Source organism: Schistocerca piceifrons, chromosome 5 (assembly GCF_021461385.2).
Source record: "Schistocerca piceifrons isolate TAMUIC-IGC-003096 chromosome 5, iqSchPice1.1, whole genome shotgun sequence".
NCBI classification, from domain to species: domain Eukaryota; kingdom Metazoa; phylum Arthropoda; class Insecta; order Orthoptera; family Acrididae; genus Schistocerca; species Schistocerca piceifrons.
In genome coordinates this window covers 637,313,490-637,333,303 of record NC_060142.1, presented here as the reverse complement: position 1 = coordinate 637,333,303, position 19,814 = coordinate 637,313,490, and the positions used below count along the sequence as shown (strand labels likewise).

General features: G+C 37.9%; 1 protein-coding gene across 1 annotated transcript in view; it reads right to left on the bottom strand.

Moving 5' to 3' along the window:
• LOC124798407 (nuclear receptor 2C2-associated protein) overlaps positions 1–16,835 on the bottom strand; it is a 53,841-nt gene extending 37,006 nt beyond the window's left edge. The window contains exon 1 of the mRNA XM_047261801.1: positions 16,639–16,835. Within this exon, the coding sequence (XP_047117757.1) occupies positions 16,639–16,676 (38 nt within the window). The 5' untranslated portion in view covers positions 16,677–16,835. The remainder of the gene's footprint in view (positions 1–16,638) is intronic.
• Between the last annotated feature and the right edge of the window lie 2,979 nt (positions 16,836–19,814).

Below are 19,814 nucleotides of genomic sequence, written 5' to 3'. Positions count from 1 at the left end.
TTTGATGATGAGATGACAATTCAAAGATGACAGTTTATGGAATAGAATGAATGAACCTGCAACAAGACATGTTGCTCTTGTTTGAATCTTCACTATCAATCCCACACAGAATGCTATACTGACTACCAATATCCAGAGAATTAGTTGAAAAGGGGTTTATAAATACTTTCTACAGAGATGAATTACATTTTAATATGATTATTACAACAAATGAAAGTCTGTCTTACATTATTCCTGCTACTGTTATATGTTTAAAACTGCTAACTCACATGTTCCTATAGCCACGATCTTGTCACAATGATATTTAGGTCATTGTATGGAATGTAAAACTTCTTTTCATTTCCCTACTCCACAAAAAATAGATGTACCAGTATATTAAATTGTAACATTATAAGATGCATCTGTTTATACATAATATTAATGTACTTATAGATTTTTTATTTATTTTATTTTACACGTCTAGTTCTGTAGACCAAACTGAAGAGCAAATCTCCATGGTCATGGAACGTGTTAGTACATGAAATTACAACTGAAAAGTAATAACAGATAATATAAAATGTTTATGAAGTCTAAAAAAATGACAAGTTGTAAGAGTATATAAACACACTCAACAATAGAACACAAGAATCTCCTTACATTTCAAGGAACTCCTCAACAGAACAGAAGGAGTGACCCATGAGAAAACTCTTCAGTTTCGATTGGATTACTGCTAAGATTTTTGAATTCTTGTGGTAGCTTATTGAAAATGGATGCACCAGAATACTGCACGCCTTCCTGCACAAGAGTCAAGGAGGTGCAATCCAAATGCAGATCGGACTTCTGCCTAGTATTACCCGAGTGACAGCTGCTAATTCTTGGGAATAAGCTGACACTGTTGGCATAAATGACATTAAAGGAAGTATATATACATATACAAGGGCTGTTGAAAAAGTAAGGCGAGTTTCCACATTGTACAGGCAACGTACATTTAAATTATTGCTCTTTTTTTGTTATGTTGGTACACATGTCCCGAACGTATGTTCACAGTTTCAGGTATATAACATACACACAATTTTTTTTTTCTTTACAGATAGAAAGGTTTAGATGTGTTTTAGTGTGCTTGGCAATTTTCAATTATTGTAAAAAATGGAGCAAAGGATTGCATCAAATTTTGTGTGAAAAGTGGGATCAAGTGCTCTAGAACACCTGAAATGTTGACAGTGGCACACAGAGTCTACTCTAAGAAAAAAAAAAAATGTTTACAAGTGGTACAACCTGGAAGATGGCAGATAAGATGCCAATGATGATCCTCACTCTGGACACACCAGCACATCAACAACAGATGACAACATCAAAGCTGTGAAGAAAATTGTTTTGGAAAATTGTCAAATTACCGTAAGAGAAGTTGCTGAGAATGTTGGCATATTGGTATGCAAGTGTCATGCATTTTTTTCAGATGTTCTGGGCATGATACATGCGTCAGCAAAGTTTGTTCCAACACTTCTTGATTTTGATCAGAAGAACCGTACCATGAGCATCGCTCAGGAGCTCTTGAATGACGCCAATGATGATTCTAATTTGCTCAAAAGGGTCATAACTGGTGACAAAACATCATTTTCGGGTTATGATCTTGAAACCAAAGCTCAATTATCCTAATGGGAGCATCCTGGACAGCCAAGACTGAAAAAAGCAAGTCAAGTTCGATCAAATGCCAAAGTTTTGCTCACTGTTTCTTTCAACTATCGTGGCGCAGTGCATTATGAATTTGTGCCTCCAGGTCATATGGTCAATAAGGAGTATTACGTTGATGTTATGTGCTGTTTGCAAGAAGCAAGACGCAAAAAACATCCAGAATTGTGGAAAAACAATTCATGGCTTTTGCATCACGACAATGCACCTGCTTATTCATTGTTGCTTGTGAGAGGTGTTTTGGTTAAAAACATGGCCATCATGCCTCAGTCACTATATTCACTGGGTTTGGCCCCCTGTGACTTTTTCCTGTTCCCAAAACTAATGAGACTTATGAAATGACAGAGATTTTCAATGACTGAGGAAATAAAAACTGCATCGCTGGAAGTACTTCAAGGTTGTACCAAAAAGTGCTTATGAGAAGTGCTTCGAGGAGTGGAAGAAGTGTTGGCACAAGTGTATTGTATCTGAGGGGGATTACTTTGATGGGGACAACACGAATATTGATGTATAAATAAATATATTTTCATAAAAATATAAAGTCACTTTACTTTTTGAACACACTTCGTATATATATTTCTTGAGAGGCCAATATGTGAATACCCAGACTAATGAACAGGGGTTGACAAGAGGTTCACGAACATACACACTTATTGCCCAAATTGGTTGTTTCTGAGCCAGAAAGTGAGATGAGTTACCCAAAAATATAATCCCATACATCATAAGAGAATCAAAATAAGTAGAGTAAACAATGTTTCAACTGAACTATCACTTACTTCAAATACTGTTCTAACAGTAAAAATGGCACCATAATATCTTTCAACAAGATCCTGAACATAGGCTTTCCACGACTGTTTACTATCTGTCTGAGCATCTAGAAATTTGAACTGTTCAGGCTCACTAACCATAGGCTCACTCTGTACAATTAAAAGACCACGTTTTGTTGAATTTTGTGTTAGAAATTATTGTGTAATTATGGATAACATTTGTTTGAGTACAAAAACCTTTTAGTGTTAAAAATTGTGCCTAAGGGACTGAAATGCCATTCACCCTTTCACTAACAGAATGCTCGTCTAGTAATGAAGAATGAATCAAAATATGGTCTATGATTGTGTTAATGTTCCCCTGCACCCTGGATGGAAAAAAAAAATACAGTCTGCATCAGATCACATGAATTTACGAGATTTTCCAACATCCTTTTTCTTGCATAATCACATACAAAATTAATGCTGAAGTTATCACATACAATTAAATTTTGGCACTTTCTATAAAGTGAACCAAGAACCCTATCTACCCTGAGCAGAAATGATCTGAAGTCCGAGCTAGTAAACCTATAAATAACAACAATTACAAGTTTAGTTTCACTAAATTCAGCTGCACCTGCACAACATTCAAATGCTTGTTCAGTGCAGTGCTTTGACACATCTATGGATGCAAATGGAACACGGTTTTTTATGTGCATGGCCACTCCCCCCAACAACTACAATCTTATTTGGGCAGAATTCTGGAAGCAAACAGACTCTATTAGGAAAAACACAGATGCACACTTCAAGTCATTTAAGTAAACCCAGGTACACCCACATTACAATATTCAGGCGAGGACAGGAGCCTTGCACCTCATGTGTAAATATAAGCTTATTAGTCACCATAGATATAACCAAGCCTTGTACTGTTTCTGTCATGACTGGCCATTTAGCTACTTAAAATTCAACAATGGAAAATCAAGAACGAAATGTAGAAATGTTCTGAAAAGGATAGTTGCTACTCACCATATAGCAGTGACGATGAGTTGATGATAGGTGCAGAAAAAAGACTATCAGAAAATGAACTTTTGGCCAACAAGACCAATGTTGGAGATGTAACATACACACACAAACTCAAGCAAATGCAACTCACACACATATAACCAGTCTCTGGCAGTTGAGGTCAGCAACTATCCATTTCATAATATTGTTACATTCAGTTAGTTAGTCGGTTACATGTTCCATGGATCATTTTGTACGATCAATTGTAATGATGTGGAACAAGTCATTCTACATTCACATCACAAAATAATCTGTACATATGGCTACATTTTGAACATTTCTAAGTTTTTTTTAATATTCCAAAAAGAAATATATATAAACATGTGAGTTAGTAATTCCTACTCGCCACCTTTTACACATTACAGTAACAGAAATTCTTCTACTGATAGTTGTCAAGGAAATACTTTATCAGGTTATTTTCAAATTTTATTTTCCTGTCTGCAAGACATTTTATATGACTGGGTAAATTATCAATTTGTTGCAGCGTTGTACACCCTTGTCGTTTTTGTTGTTGTGGTCTTCAGTCCTGAGACTGGTTTGATGCAGCTCTCCATGCTACCCTATCCTGTGCAAGCCTCTTCATCTCCCAGTACTTACTGCAACCCACATCCTTCTGAATCTGCTTAGTGTATTCATCTCTTGGTCTCCCTCTATGGTTTTTACCCTCCACACTGCCCTCCAATGCTAAATTTGTGATCCCTTGATGCCTCAGAGCATGTCCTACCAATCGGTCCCTTCTTCTTGTCAAGTTGTGCCACAAACTCCTCTTCTCCACAATTCTATTCAATACTTCATCATTAGTTATGTGATCTACCCATCTAATCTTCAGCATTTTTCTGTAGCACCACATTTCGAAAGCTTCTATTCTCTTCTTGTCCAAACTATTTATCGTCCATGTTTCACTTCCATATATGGCTACACTCCATACAAATACTTTCAGAAACGACTTTCTGACACTTAAATATATACTCGATGTTAACAAATTTCTCTTCTTCAGAAATGCTTGCCTTCCCATTGCCAGCCTACATTTTATATCTTCTCTACTTCGGCCATCATCAGTTATTTTGCTCCCCAAATAGCAAACTCCTTTACTACTTTAAGTGTCTCATTTCCTAATCTAATTCCCTCAGCATCACCCGACTTAATTCGACCACATTCCATTATCCTCGTTTTGCTTTTGTTGATGTTCAACTTATATCCTCCTTTCAAGACACTGCCCATTCCGTTCAACTGCTCTTCCAATTCCTTTGCTGTCTCTTATAGAATTACAATCTCATCGGCAAACCTCAAAGTTTTTATTTCTTCTCCATGGATTTTAATACCAATCTGAATTTTTCTTTTGTTTCCTTTACTGCTTGCTCAATATACAGATTGAATAACATCGGGGAGAGGCTATAAACCTGTCTCACTCCCTTCCCAACCACTGCTTCCCTTTCATGCCCCTCGACTCTTATAACTGCCATCTGGTTTCTGTACAAATTGTAAATAGCCTTTCGCTCCCTGTATTTTACCCCTGCCACTTTTAGAATTTGAAAGAGAGTATTCCAATCAACATTGTCAAAAGCTTTCTGTAAGTCTACAAATGCTAGAAACGTAGGTTTGCCTTTCCTTAATCTTTCTTCTAAGATAAGTCGTAAGGTCACTATTGCCTCACGTGTTCCCATATTTCTACGGAATCCATTCATCTGTAAAGAATTCGTGTTAGTATTTTGCAGCTGTAACTTATTAAACTGATAGTTCGGTAATTTTCACATCTGTCAACACCTGCTTTCTTTGGAATTGGAATTATTATATTCTTCTTGAAGTCTGAGGGTATTTCACCTGTCTCATACATCTTGCTCACAAGATGGTAGAGTTTTGTCAGGACTGGCTCTCTCAAGGCCATCAGTAGTTCTAATGGAATGTTGTCTACTCCCGGGGCCTTGTTTCGACTCAGGTCTTTCAGTGCTCTGTCAAACTCATCACGCAGTATCGTATCTCCCATTTCATCTTCATCTACATCCTCTTCCATTTCCATAATATTGTCCTCAAGTACATCGCCCTTGTATAGACCCTCTATATACTCCTTCCACCTTTCTGCTTTACCTTCTTTGCTTAGAACTGGGTTTCCATCTGAGCTCTTGATATTCATACAAGTGGTTCTCTTTTCTCCAAAGCTCTCTTTAATTTTCCTGTAGGCAGTATCTATCTTAGCCCTAGTGAGATAAGCCTCTACATCCTTACATTTGTCCTCTAGCCATCCCTGCTTAGCCATTTTGCACTTTCTGTCGAACTCATTTCTGAGACGTCTGTATTCCTTTTTGCCTGCTTCATTTACTGCATTTTTATATTTTCTCCTTTCATCAATTAAAGTCAATATTTCTTCTGTTACCCAAAGAGTTCTACTAGCCCTCGTCTTTTTACCTACTTGATCCTCTGCTGCCTTCACTACTTCATCCCTCAGAGCTACCCATTCTTCTTCTACTGTACTTCTTTACCCCATTCCTGTCAATTGTTCCCTTATGCTCTCCCTGAAACTCTGTACAACCTCTGGTTTAGTCAGTTTATCCAGGTCTCACCTCCTTAAATTCCCACCTTTTTGCAGTTTCTTCAGTTTTAATCTACAGTTCATAACCAATAGATTGTGGTCAGAGTCCACATCTGCCCCTGGAAATGTCTTACAATTTAAAACCTGGTTCCTAAATCTCTGTCTTACCATTATATAATCTATCTGATACCTTCTACTATCTCCAGGATTCTTCCATGTATACAACCTCCTTTCATGATTCTTGAACCAAGTGTTAGCTATGATCAAGTTATGCTCTGTGCAAAACTCTACCAGACAGCTTGCTCTTTCATTTCTTAGCCCCAATCCATATTCACCTACTGTGTTTCCTTCTCTCCCTTTTCCTACTCTCGAATTCCAGTCACCCATGACTATTAAATTTTCGTCTCCCTTCACTACCTGAATAATTTCTTTTATCTCCTCATACATTTCTTCAATTTCTTTATCATCTGCAGAGCTAGTTGGCATATAAACTTGTGCTACTGTAGTAGGCATGGGCTTCGTGTCTATCTTGGCCACAATAATGTGTTCACTATGCTGTTTGTAGTAGCTTACCCGCATTCCTATTTTCCTATTCATTATTAAACCTACACCTGCATTACCCCTACTTGATTTTGTATTTATAACCCTGTATTCACCTGACCAGAAGTCTTGTTCCTCCTGCCACCGAACTTCACTAATTCCCACTATATCTAACTTCAACCCATCCATTTCCCTTTTTAAATTTTCTAACCTATCTGCCCGATTAAGGGATCTGGCATTCCATGCTCCGATCCATAGAACGCCAGTTTTCTTTCTCCTGATAACGACATTCTCTTGGGTAGTCCCCGCCCGGAGATCCGAATGGGGGACTATTTTACCTCCGGAATATTTTACCCAAGAGGACGCCATTATCATTTATCCATACAGTAAAGCTACATGCCCTCGGGAAAAATTACGGCCGTAGTTTCCCCTTGCTTTCAGCTGTTCGCAGTACCAGCACAGTAAGGCCGTTTTGGTTAATGTTGCAAGGCCAGGTCAGTCAATCATCCAGACTGTTGCCCCTGCAACTACTGAAAAGGCTGCTGCCCCTCTTCAGCAACCACACGTTTGTCTGGCCTCTCAACAGATACCCCTCCATTGTGGTTACACCTACGGTACGGCCATCGGTATCGCTGAGGCACGCAAGCCTCCCCACCAACGGCAAGGTCCATGGTTCATGGGGAAGTGTACACCCTTAATGTGGAGTAATGTATGCCATTTTTGATTCTGGTATTATAATTATGTATATAATTGTTACCTTTTGAACAGCAGTGGATAATGTACAACAAACTTCATGAGGGAATAAATATACTGCGAAGCACCAGTCAGAATACCCAACTCCTTAAACAGATGTCCATAACATGATTGTGGGTGACCACCACATATTTTTCTAACAGTATGTTTTTGCACAACAAAGACTTTCTTTCTTAAAGGTGAGTTACCCCAGAACATTATTCCTTACGACATTACTGAATGAAAATATGTCAGTTTACCTAACTGTCTGTCCTGCAATGATTCTAAGTGCAAATGTGGCTGAACTAAGTTGTTTTAGAAGTTCCATATTGGGTTTTTTCCATGTCAAATCAACACAGGGTCTAACCTCACCATCTCAGACTTTCTTGAAATTTGGCACAGGTGTACCGTTGGTATACACTTAGGAAAATATGAAATTTTCCTTAAAGATGTCAACTAGTTCCTGAATTATAGCTATGAAGTTATAATAAATGGGACCATAAACAAGTAATGGCAGTTTTTAGAATTGCTGTCGAAGATTTCCTAATTGAACTATGGACTTGGGATAAATGTCATTTCACAGCATTTTCCACACCATTTTGTGTCACACACAATAATATTTAATGTAAGAAAATGTTTCCAAAGCAAAATTTTAATTTAATCTTTTTCAAAAGTACATATTTTAAAATTTCCAAATTTATTCCATCATTAGTATTAAAAAAGAAGACTGAAGCTCTATTTTCTATAATTCGACTGTGTACCCATGTCTCACTGTCAGAGTGAGAGCAGCCCTTCCAGAATGGATATATTCTAAGTTGCCTGTGTGTAATAAGTTAGTTGCTTGTGAACTTGTATTGAAGATCAAGATTACTTATTGCTTAGGTCAAATATACAGTGCTTCAGTAAAACAAGGTGTTATCAGAAGCTATAAAGTGACTTAAAGTCAATCATTAAAATGTAGAAGCTACTGGCTAATTTTTAACAAGTGATTTTCTATTTTAACATTAAGTGTGTTTGTGTGCCCCCCCCCCCCCTTTCAAGATGTAATCTGACACATAGTCCCTAAAGATGGCAGCAGACCCAATGGGAATACAGTGTTGCAATTCACTACAGAAAACAAATCACTCTGTTAGAAACAGCAGGAAGATCAAAAATTTCACACCATGGATGCATGTATTGTATTTACAAACAGTCAGTGGTTCAAAAATCTTTGATATATATAGGAAGAAAATTACGATGTTAAAAAATGCACAGTCCTTAAGTGACAAAAATGTACACTTATCACTCTCACTCAGAAACATTATTGCACAGTGATACAGAATTTATAACTACTTCAGAGGTTGTTCAGTCACTTGGGGGAGTCACCCATTTCTAACAGAAAAATGAAATACAAGAAGTATTGCACACTGGAAGTAAGAAAAATTTCCTCATCTATGAAATGTAAACGTTTTCTGCTTTGCTGAAAGTTTGTCATAAGAAAACGATCACAATGATGAGAAACATGAAGTTGCAAAAAATCTGAAAAGCAAGATTTCAAATAGGATGAAAAGGCTAATGCTTCCAACACGTTCCCCAGATAACCGCAGCTTTAGAAATAGAGACAGTGGGGATTGTATAGTCATTTTACAAAGATGATGTAGCTAGTAGGGCAATGCCAGGTCTTAAAGACTGTGCAACAGGTACTGAATCAGACAGAAGTAAATCGAAGATTTTGAAAAGGGTCATATTGTGTGACATTAAAGCAACATACAAAAATTTTAAAGACAAGTTTTACACCATAAAAAGAGGTTTGTCATGTCATTGGAAATGTCTGATTCCACCCGTCTGCTTTGACCCGTGACATATGGTGGTATTTTGTTTGATTTCAATATCGAACAGTGTTTTTGAGTTTGTTCGTGTTTGTAGATGTTGTCTTCTTGTATTTAATGGCACCCTCTGGTATTGGATGTTGACGTGTTGAGTTCATTGTGTGGTATTGGGTTTATTTGAGTCTTGGTTATCACTGTGGTAAATGTGGGTTTATTTGAGTCTGGATAGTCAATGCTGTAATGTGGATTTGGAAGTGTTTGCTGTGTTTTCTGTCAGTTGTTGTTATTTTTTTGCACCTTGTTTATGTGTGTGGCGTTTTCATTAGATGTGGTTAGTTTGGTGTTGTTGTCTTTTCTCCCCCCAACAACCCCGCCACCCTTGTGTGTGAGTGGTAGTGGGCAACCTTGGCTATTTTTGTCATAGGTTTTTGCTGGAAAGTAATTTTTATTTTAGTTTTATCCTGTAGTAGTTCTAATGTTTTGTCTGTTTTATATTTATGGTATTTCAGTCGTGTTTTAATTTAACTAGACAATTTTTTTTTTTTTTTTTTTTTTGAGGTTTCAGTTTGAGTGGAATTCTGTGACTTACGTAGGACTGTGAAGTTCTTGGTTGTGGATTTTATATTTGTGGTTTGCCGGTATATATAAAGAGGTGAATTTGAGCAGTATAAGTCAAGGGAAATGTCCAATTGCATTTTTCGAAGTTGCAGGTGTTGGTATTTTGGTATCGAGGGCTGCGTTTTATCTATATTAGGTCAAGGATAATGTCCGACTTGGCTTTTCGGAATTGCTGATGTTGGTCTTTTGGTATCACGTACTTGGTCTGAGCTATACAGGTCGAGTGAAGTATACGATTCCGGGTGGTCCTGAAGTTGTAGCATTATGTTGTAGGTTGAGTTTAGCTTGTTCCCGCCCTATACCCCCTATTGCCTGCAGTTATTTCACTATCTTCATTTTAGTGTTGGAGTGAGGCGTTCTTGTGTCATTTTTATTTCTGTTTGCATTTGTTGGCATGTAGGTGTAGTGATGTTATTGTTTCCATTTTGTTAACACTAGAAGTAGGCGTTTCTGCCATATTGATGATGTCATGGGTCAAAGCAGATGGGTGGAATAGGATGCTTCTCTAATGCTAGTTTCTCTAAATTTGCTGAACTCTGACCAAAACAATGTATGTTAACTGGTCAAAGTGGCACACACTGTTTGTGTGTGTACAAATCATCAAAATGTGAAACCAATGATAGAAAATACTAAATTGAAGACTGCTACAAAAGATAAAAATCAAAATTACACACAAAGCCTTGCAAAGTACTTTGTAATCCATCGTCTATTGATTGCAACATGGGGAAATGTAATTACTGTCCACGTGGAACTAACTCGTTAAATTATGGAAGAATCCTTTGCTGACAATTCAACTGGAAAAGTACAATTTCATTGAATCTTGCCTCAGGTGTGGATTACAGCATAGGCCCAGAAGAAGCAGCTCAGAGTTACAACTGGACAAACCAACAGGCAAGAATCCATCCCTTTGTTAAATATTTCAAAGAGGAAAACAAAGTTAAACATCTTAGCTAATTGTTTCTGATTCATGAGAGCACAACACAGTTGCTGTACATACTTTAAAATAAATAAATAAATACAAGACTCGTAACTTTTCTGACAGCCAAATTTCAAAATCTTCCAAAAATTTATTCTGTTTTTCAGATGGGTCTGCTGCCCAATACAGAAACAAAAGGAACTTCTTAAACCTCTGTTTCCATGAGAAAGATTTTAAAGTGAAAGTAGTAGAGAGGTACTTTTTTACCACAGCACATGGCAAAGGGGCTTATGACAGTGTTAGAGGATCTATAAAGAGACTGGCAGCTTGCGCACCCAGTTTCCAAAGATGATGAAAACCAAATACAAACCCCATTGCAACTTTTTGAATGGGTAGCAGTAAACATTATCAATGTAGACTTTGCATATTACACTCAAGAACAGTATATTGAATCAGAATGTTTCTTGAAAAATCACTTTGAGCCTGCATTGACTATCAAAGGAACACATCAATACCATGCATTCATTCCAAAAACTAGATAAAAATATTGGTGATAAACTTTTCTTTGGATGCACAACTTTGCAAAAAGGAAGTACCAGATCTCCTGATAAACTAAAATTAGCAGACATATCAGGCTATGTCACTGTTGTCTATCAAGCAAACTGGTCATGCAGGTGTGTTGTACAGAAAAATTGAACAACATGATGATGTGAAAATAACTTTTCTTCATCCAACTGGGCCACCTACATTCTTCTCATACCCAAGAAATGCTGATATTCTGTGGGTATCAGTAATGGATGATCTGGTGAAAGTAAATTCCGTGACTCCTACTGGAAGAACTTATACTTTACCTGAAAATGATATGTGCCAAACAAATTAAGCATTTTCAAATTTAAAATGATTAATAGATCCTGTTACTTAACAGTTTGTTTTACTGTGGTCTATTTATTTCGATCTTTATAACAACAGTATTCACGTTTATTTTCATGAAAATGTCAATATTCATATTGATGTAGTAATTAACAACTGTACATACTCGAATTATTTGAGGTAGAGGTTCAGTCTTCACTTTTTTACTAATGAAGAAATTATCATCCCAAATTTATATTTTCACCTGTGATTCAGAACAATACTAGCTGCTCATGGAAGAAATTTGGAAATTTTAAAATATATACTTACTAAAAAAATTAAATTAAAATTTTGTTTTGAAAGGAAATTTCTAATATTAACCTAAATATTATTCCACACCATTGAAAGGGTGTCATAAATGCTGCAACACTATTCATCCCAAGTCTGTAGCTCAATTAGGAAAGCTTCTACAGTAATTTTATAACAATTTTTCAGCTCTGTAATACAGAGATGAGATGACATATCTCAGAAAAATTCCATATTTTTCTACGTCTATACCAACAGTATAATCTGAGACAATGAGTAGAAAATTCTCTTTTTCTGTGTTGATACGACATGGAATGAGCCAAAAGTGGTTTCTCCAATTTAAATTCTCATCACCAGGAATTCTGAAATTTCCACCCTACTTAATATTTCTTCACCATGTGTTACATGTATCATTCGCCTAGGTGTACAGGACTTAATACATTGCGCCTTTTTAAAATTAAGGGCGAGACCAATAGAAAATCTGTCAACGATATTTTTAACAACATTGATTACCATTTCTTCTGCTTCTGTACATATACTTGAATTGATTGCAAGACTACTGTCATCTGCAAAAAGAACTAATTCTGCTTGTTATATATAATATGGAAGATTGTTTACATATATGAGGTGCAATGACAGACCTAAGATTGAGTCTTCAAGAACCCCATATGTGACTGCTCCCCAGTCAGAATTACGTCTCTGAACCTTATTGGTTCAGAGACGTAATTCTGGCCCCCCCCCCATGCACCATGGACCTTGCCGTTGGTGCGGAGGCTTGCGTGCCTCAGCGATACAGATGGCCGTACCGTAGGTGTAACCACAATGGAGGGGTATCTGTTGAGAGGCCAGACAAACGTGTGGTTCCTGAAGAGGGGCAGCAGCCTTTTCAGTAGTTGCAAGGGGAACAGTCTGGATGATTGATTGATCTGGCCTTGTAACACTAACCAAAACGGCCTTACTGTGCTGGTACTGCGAACAGCTGAAAGCAAGGGGAAACTACGGCCGTAATTTTTCCCGAGGGCATGTAGCTTTACTGTATGGTTAAATGATGACGGCGTCCTCTTGGCTAAAATATTCCGGAGGTAAAATACTCCCCCATTCGGATCTCCGGGCGGGGACTACTCAAGAGGATGTCGTTATCAGGAGAAAGAAAACTGGCATTCTACGGATCGGAGCATGGAATGTCAGATCCCTTAATCAGGCAGATAGGTTAGAAAATTTAAAAAGGGAAATGGATGGGTTGAAGTTAGATTTGTGGGAATTAGTGAAGTTCGGTGGCAGGAGGAACAAGACTTTTGGTCAGGTGAATACAGGGTTATAAATACAAAATCAAATATGGGTAATGCAGGTGTAGGTTTAATAATGAATAGGAAATAGGAATGCGGGTAAGCTACTACAAACAGCATAGTGAACACATTATTGTGGCCAAGATAGATACGAAGCCCACGGCTACTACAGTAGTACAAGTTTGTATGCCAACTAGCTCTGCAGATGACGAAGAAATTGAAGAAATGTATGACGAAATAAAAGAAATTATTCAGATAGTGAAGGGTGATGAAAATTTAATAGTCATGGGTGACTGGAATTGGGTAGTAGGAAAAGGGAGAGAAGGAAACATAGTAGGTGAATATGGATTGGGGGACAGAAATGAAAGAGGAAGCCGCCTGGTCGAATTTTGCACAGAGCACAACATAATCATAACTAACACTTGGTTCAAGAATCATAAAAGAAGGTTGTATACATGGAAGAAGCCTGGAGATACTGACAGGTTTTAGATAGATTATATAATGGTAAGACAGAGATTTAGAAACCAGGTTTTAAATTGTAAGACATTTCCAGGGGCAGATGTGGACTCTGACCACACTCTACTGGTTATGACCTGTAGATTAAAACTGAAGAAACTGCAAAGAGGTGGGAATTTAAGGAGATGGGACCTGGATAAACTGACTAAACTAGAGGTTGTACAGAGATTCAGGGAGAGCATAAGGGAACAATTGACAGGAACGGGGGAAAGAAATACAGTAGAAGAAGAATGGGTAGCTTTGAGGGTGAAGTAGTGAAGGCAGCAGAGGATCAAGTAGGTAAAAAGACGAGGGCTAGTAGAACTCTTTGGGTAACAGAAGAAATATTGACTTTAATTGATGAAAGAAGGAAATATAAAAATGGATTAAATGAAGCGTGCAAAAAGGAATACAAGCATCTCAAAACTGAGATCGACAGGAAGTGCAAAATGGCTAAGCAGGGATGGCTAGAGGACAAATGTAAGGATGTAGAGGCTTATCTCACTAGGGGTAAGATAGATACTGCCTACAGGAAAATTAAAGAGACCTTTGGAGATAAGAGAACCACTTGCATGAACATCAAGAGCTCAGATGGAAACCCAGTTCTAAGCAAAGAAGGGAAAGCAGAAAGGTGGAAGGAGTATATAGACAGTCTATACAAGGGCGATGTACTTGAGGACAATATTATGGAAATGGAAGAAGTTTTAGATGATGATGAAATGGGAGATACGATACTGCGCGCTAAGTTTGACAGAGCACTGAAAGACCTGAGTCAAAACAAGGCCCCCGGAGTAGACAACATTCCATTAGAACTACTGACGGCCTTGGGAGAGCCAGTCCTGACAAAACTCTGCCACCTGGTGGGCAAGATGTATGAGACAGGCGAAATTCCCTCAGACTTTAAGGAGAATATAATAATTCCTATCACAAAGAAAGCAGGTGTTGACAGATGTGAAAACTACAGAACTATCAGTTTAATAAGTTACAGCTGCAAAATACTAACACCTAACACGAATTCTTTACAGACGAACGGATTCCGTAGAAATATGGGAACACGTGAGGCAATAGTGACCTTACGACTTATCTTAGAAGAAAGATTAAGCAAAGGCAAACCTACGTTTCTAGCATTTGTAGACTTAGTGAAAGCTTTTGACAATGTTGACTGGAATACTGTCTTTCAAATTCTGAAGGTGGCAGGGGTGAATTACAGGGAGCGAAAGGCTATTTACAATTTGTACAGAAACCAGATGGCAGTTAAAAGAGTCAAGGGACATGAAAGGGAAGCAGTGGTTGGGAAGGTAGTGAGACAGGGTTGTAGTCTCTCCCCGATGTTATTCAATCTGTATATTGAGCAAGCAGTAAAGGAAACAAAAGAAAAATTCGGAGTAGGTATTAAAATCCATGGAGAAGAAATAAAAACTTTGAGGTTCGGCGATGACATTGTAATTCTGTCAGAGACAGCAAAGGACTTAGAAGAGCAGTTGAACGGAATGGATAGTGTTGTTTAAAGCTTTCCCGGCGTACTGATTGTTCCATAAAAACACGGGAGAACTGCCGGATATCAGTAACTTCCTGCCACGATATTTCGGCGCAGAGTCTTCTGGCCATCTTCAGGTGAATGCCAGTACTACTACAGTGGCATTCACCTGAAGATGGCCAGAAGACTCTGCGCCGAAATATCATGGCAGGAAGTTACTGATATCCGGCAATTCTCCCGTGTTTTTATGGAATGGATAGTGTCTTGAAAGGAGGATATAAGATGAATATCAACAACAGCAAATCGAGGATAATGGAATGTAGTCGAATTAAGTCGGGTGATGCTGAGGTAATTATATTAGGAAATGAGACACTTAAAGTAGTAAAGGAGTTTTGCTATTTGGGGAGCAAAATAACTGATGATGGCCGAAGTAGAGAGGATATAAAAGGTAAACTGGCAATGGCAAGGAAAGCGTTTCTGAAGAAGAAAAATTTGTTAGTGTCGAGTATAGATTTAAATGTCAGGAAGTCGTTTCTGAAAGTATTTGTATGGAGTGTAGCCATGTATGGAAGTGAAACGTGGACGATAAATAGTTTAGACAAGAAGAGAATAGAAGCTTTCGAAATGTGGTGCTACAGAAGAATGCTGAAGATCAGATGGGTAGATCACGTAACAACAACAACAACCTTATTGGCTGTATTACGAAGTACAACTTTCTGCATTCTCTTGGTTAGACCTGACATTAGCCATTGGTTGGCTGTACCCTCAATAGCATTAAACTTCATTTCATCTTGGAGACAACTGCAATTCACATGGTCAAATGCCTTCGACAGGTCCTAATAAAGTAACAAAAGGCGCTACATTATGTAACGTTTGTAAAACCTGGCCAGTGAATATGTACGGATGGTGTTCTCGGTAGAGCAATACGTCTGAAACCCAAACGGTGATTTGCTGTGGATATCATTTTTGCTACGGTGAAATACTAGTCTAGAATCCATCACCCTCTAAAAAATTACGGAAAACGATGTTAACAGTTAAACAGGTCGGTAGTTATTGACATCTCCTTTATCACTTTTTTTTCATGTAGGATCGTGAGGATAAGTTTATAATAATAACAGCACGCACAAAGACATTCAAACACTCTTGCCTTCCTTGCGCTCAATAAGCAGGAGGAAATCCTAACAACTAGTAGAATAGGTCTTATCCTCTGCCAAGCACTTCGCAGTGGTTTGCACAATATAGATGTAGATGCAGAAAGGGAGGTTTAACAACGCCATACTTCAGTCTCTCTGGAAAAATCTCTTCAATTGGTGAAGCATTACATATTTCGGATAAGACCTGGTTTATTACATGGTGGGAAAAATCTCTTGAAGCCGATTGGAAATCTCATTAAAACGTGCATACAACTGCTCTTCCTGTTACCGTTAGTTAGTTACGTGTTCCATTGATCAATAGCACGGAAAAACCAGCATGATGTGGCACGTGTCAAATGCCCACAGGAAACAAAGGTTTTTTTTTATTTTTTATTTTTTAAAAATTGAAAACCGTTGCATTACAGTACGCGTAAACGTCATTAACAAGACAAATGTGTACTTAATTTCTTTAACTAACCTGCACTGTAACTGAGATGGGCTCAGTGAAATGGCCATAATTAATGTCAGTCTATTCTTTATTCGTTTCACCGAAATCTTAAACAATTGACATCATGAAGCGAACACTTATATCCACGTGGTAACCAATTGTTTACATCTGCCACATGTGTCTAGTGTTTACTGTTTACTTGGTATTGTCAAAGATTGTACACCTTGACTAGGGAGAGTGTCTCCCGACAGTACGCACTTGGCTGTTTTGACGTTTGGCTGCCGGAAGTCACGTGACTTGGCTGCGAGGACGGTTTTCATGCAGTTGCAACCGTGAAGACTGAAGGAATTAGTTAAGCTTGAAGTAATTTCTATCTTATCTTTTAGTCCTTCATGTTCAATAAACAGAATAGTATAAAAGTTCCGCAGTAGGCCCATATTGAAATTTACGTAAATGATATATGTGCGTACAGATACGCCGAAATATTTAGACGATTAGTGTCGGTTTTTTTTCTGTGGTTCTTAGTTGTTATAACGAAATGTGCGTTAAATATGGAAAATAAATGTGGTTAAAAACTTAACACAAGGCTATTCTGCTCATAAGTTTGCTACCTCGGTTTATTTAGCATTCACATGTATGGGGACCAAACCGGGTAATATGAAGTATTTTTAATATTTTGGACGACGAAAAGCGGCTTTTAAGTAGCCATAGTATAGTTCCAGCCCTGTTGAGAACCTGCATAAGGAATGCTGTATGGTGAAAAAAGATCATGGCTACACCTGAACAGTCATTAGCTTCCAGCAAAATAAAAAAAAACTTCCGTAAATATTACAACTTGACAGCTGAAAAGCTTGAAAGTGTTTACTCTGAGCGTAGATATAATGTAATGGATAATGCTACATGGCCCAAAAATACTGTGATCTATCGTTCTATCGTTTTTTTATTCCAGTGACATAATCTTTTCTGTGACAAACAGAAAGAAGAATTAAGTGTAAACGGATCACATACTGCTCAGAAAGTTACTCCCATAATCGCAAGCAGTGCCTGTGTCTTAGAACTAAGTGTGTTATCACTCTTTATAGAAGTGAAGCCAATTTTACTGTGTCTGTGTAAACATTGGTTATCAGCACAATAAACATCAACATGAATGGCGTCTTCGAACAGGATGCCTCGTGACGTGAGACCAACTTCCGGTCAGTAAACGTCAAAACAGCCAAGTGCGTACTGTCGGGAGACACTCCCCTTGACTAGGCAAGTTATTTCACGAAGACTGTATTACACCACAGACTGTGCCTACACCATAGACTCACTAAAAAGTACTATACCTTGAAGTTCTTGTATAACAAAGCTGCCACGTGCACTTGGATCTGACACGAATATGAATAAGTAACAACTATTACTCCTTAAGTTTAAATCTAAACACACATTCAGCACTCTTTTCACGTTAGTAAGTGTCCAAAGCACCATCTATTAAATATAGTTTGCAATGTAATGGTATTATGATAATCGGCACTAACGTCGATCCACATTTGACAGAACGGGATGGAATGACGGTACGTCGAAACAGTCCACTATGCATTTTAAATGGCGGCATTCACACAGGTCGTCAACGGAGTTGAACTCGCACTATGGAACGAGTCGTCAGGGTGTAAGTTTGACTAGGCTAGGCTATATGTTTCGAAAAGAAAGTTTTAACGTTGAGTTGATGGGGAAAAGGAGTCGACTGCTATCACCGGAAGATCTAATTTCGTCGCATTCACGCTTGTTACAGTAGAGGATTTTGTGCTTTTGCGTCTCCTTAGTCTTTGTTTTTATTATTTTGTTATGTTTTCAGAACTCATTTGAAATTTTCCATGAGATCTTCTAAACTTTTTACATTGTTAAATATTTAGCTGTACTGATGTAGTTAATTCATAGGCATACATTAAATTTATTACATTTAGATTGTTCACAGTCTTTCATATAAATCCAATCATCTTACATCAGTATATGTGAATAATTTCATTTTTTCATATTCCGACTTTTTCCAACGGTATAAAAGCTATGTGTTTTAAAAATTGCTTCAGCTCTACTTTGAATTTATGGAATTATTTTCTTTTCTTTATTGCAGCAGGCATTGCACTAAAACATATTTTGGGTTGATAATGTACCCTTTTTTGGTGAAGGCTGTATTTTGAGTATCTGTGTGTAAAAATCGCTGTTTCTCGTTTTTTAGTTATGAACTTCATTGTCGAACGCCGAAAATTCCTGATGGGTTTTCAGAAAGCACACAGTTCATTAATGTATAGACTAGAAAGTGTCATTATTTTAAAGTCTTTAAATATTTATGATGTATATATGCAGACTGAAGTGATGAATGAAAATTTGCACCAAGGCTTGGAGTCGAATACGGGTCTCCTACTCACTAGGCAGATGTTCCAATCACTTCGCCGCTGTTGCACACTGGCTCTGCTTAACTGCCCTGACTACCCTAGCGGGCCTCCCTTCTAAATCCAAATTGTCTTTCACACTGTAGCTGACTTGGTATTCCCCCAAACTCGAACAGCGTTGCAGAGGCTCGCCAATTGTATTGGAATAGCAGCTCAGCATCGAGCGAAATGGAGAATACTGGCTGAAATCAAGGCATAGATGCTTTCATCAGATGAAACTATATGCTTCCAGAGACCTTTTCAAGTCTCAGACATCTGTGTTGTATATATAGACAGACTGATATAAAGATTGAAAATTTGTACGAAGACCGGGATCCGAACTTATACTCCTCCCTGGCACAATGGCTTTGTGGAACTGAATTCCCATTCACACCTCAGCCAGTTGGTGTTTCCATTGTGCCAGGGCAGCATAGTGGATAGCACAGCTGCCTAGTGCACAGGAGACCAGGGCTCGAATCCTGGCCATGGTACAAATTTTCATTCATTGCTTCAGGCTGTACATATAATAGATGTTTGAGGCTTAAAAACGTCTCTGGAACAATATTTTTAAATTTGAGTTTAAACATTTCCCTGCATTACTGTCTATGAAGAACTCCTTCCACAAGACAGGCACAATACCCAAAGCGAAAAATTATTTACATTCTATAGTGACTCAATAGATATTATGCCTACACCATGTATAAATACGATAGTAAAGTGCTGACGCAATGTTCGTTAAATAATCTTTCTCTAAGTTAAAAAATTAAGTTCTATTGAAGGACAAAAATACAGTTGTTT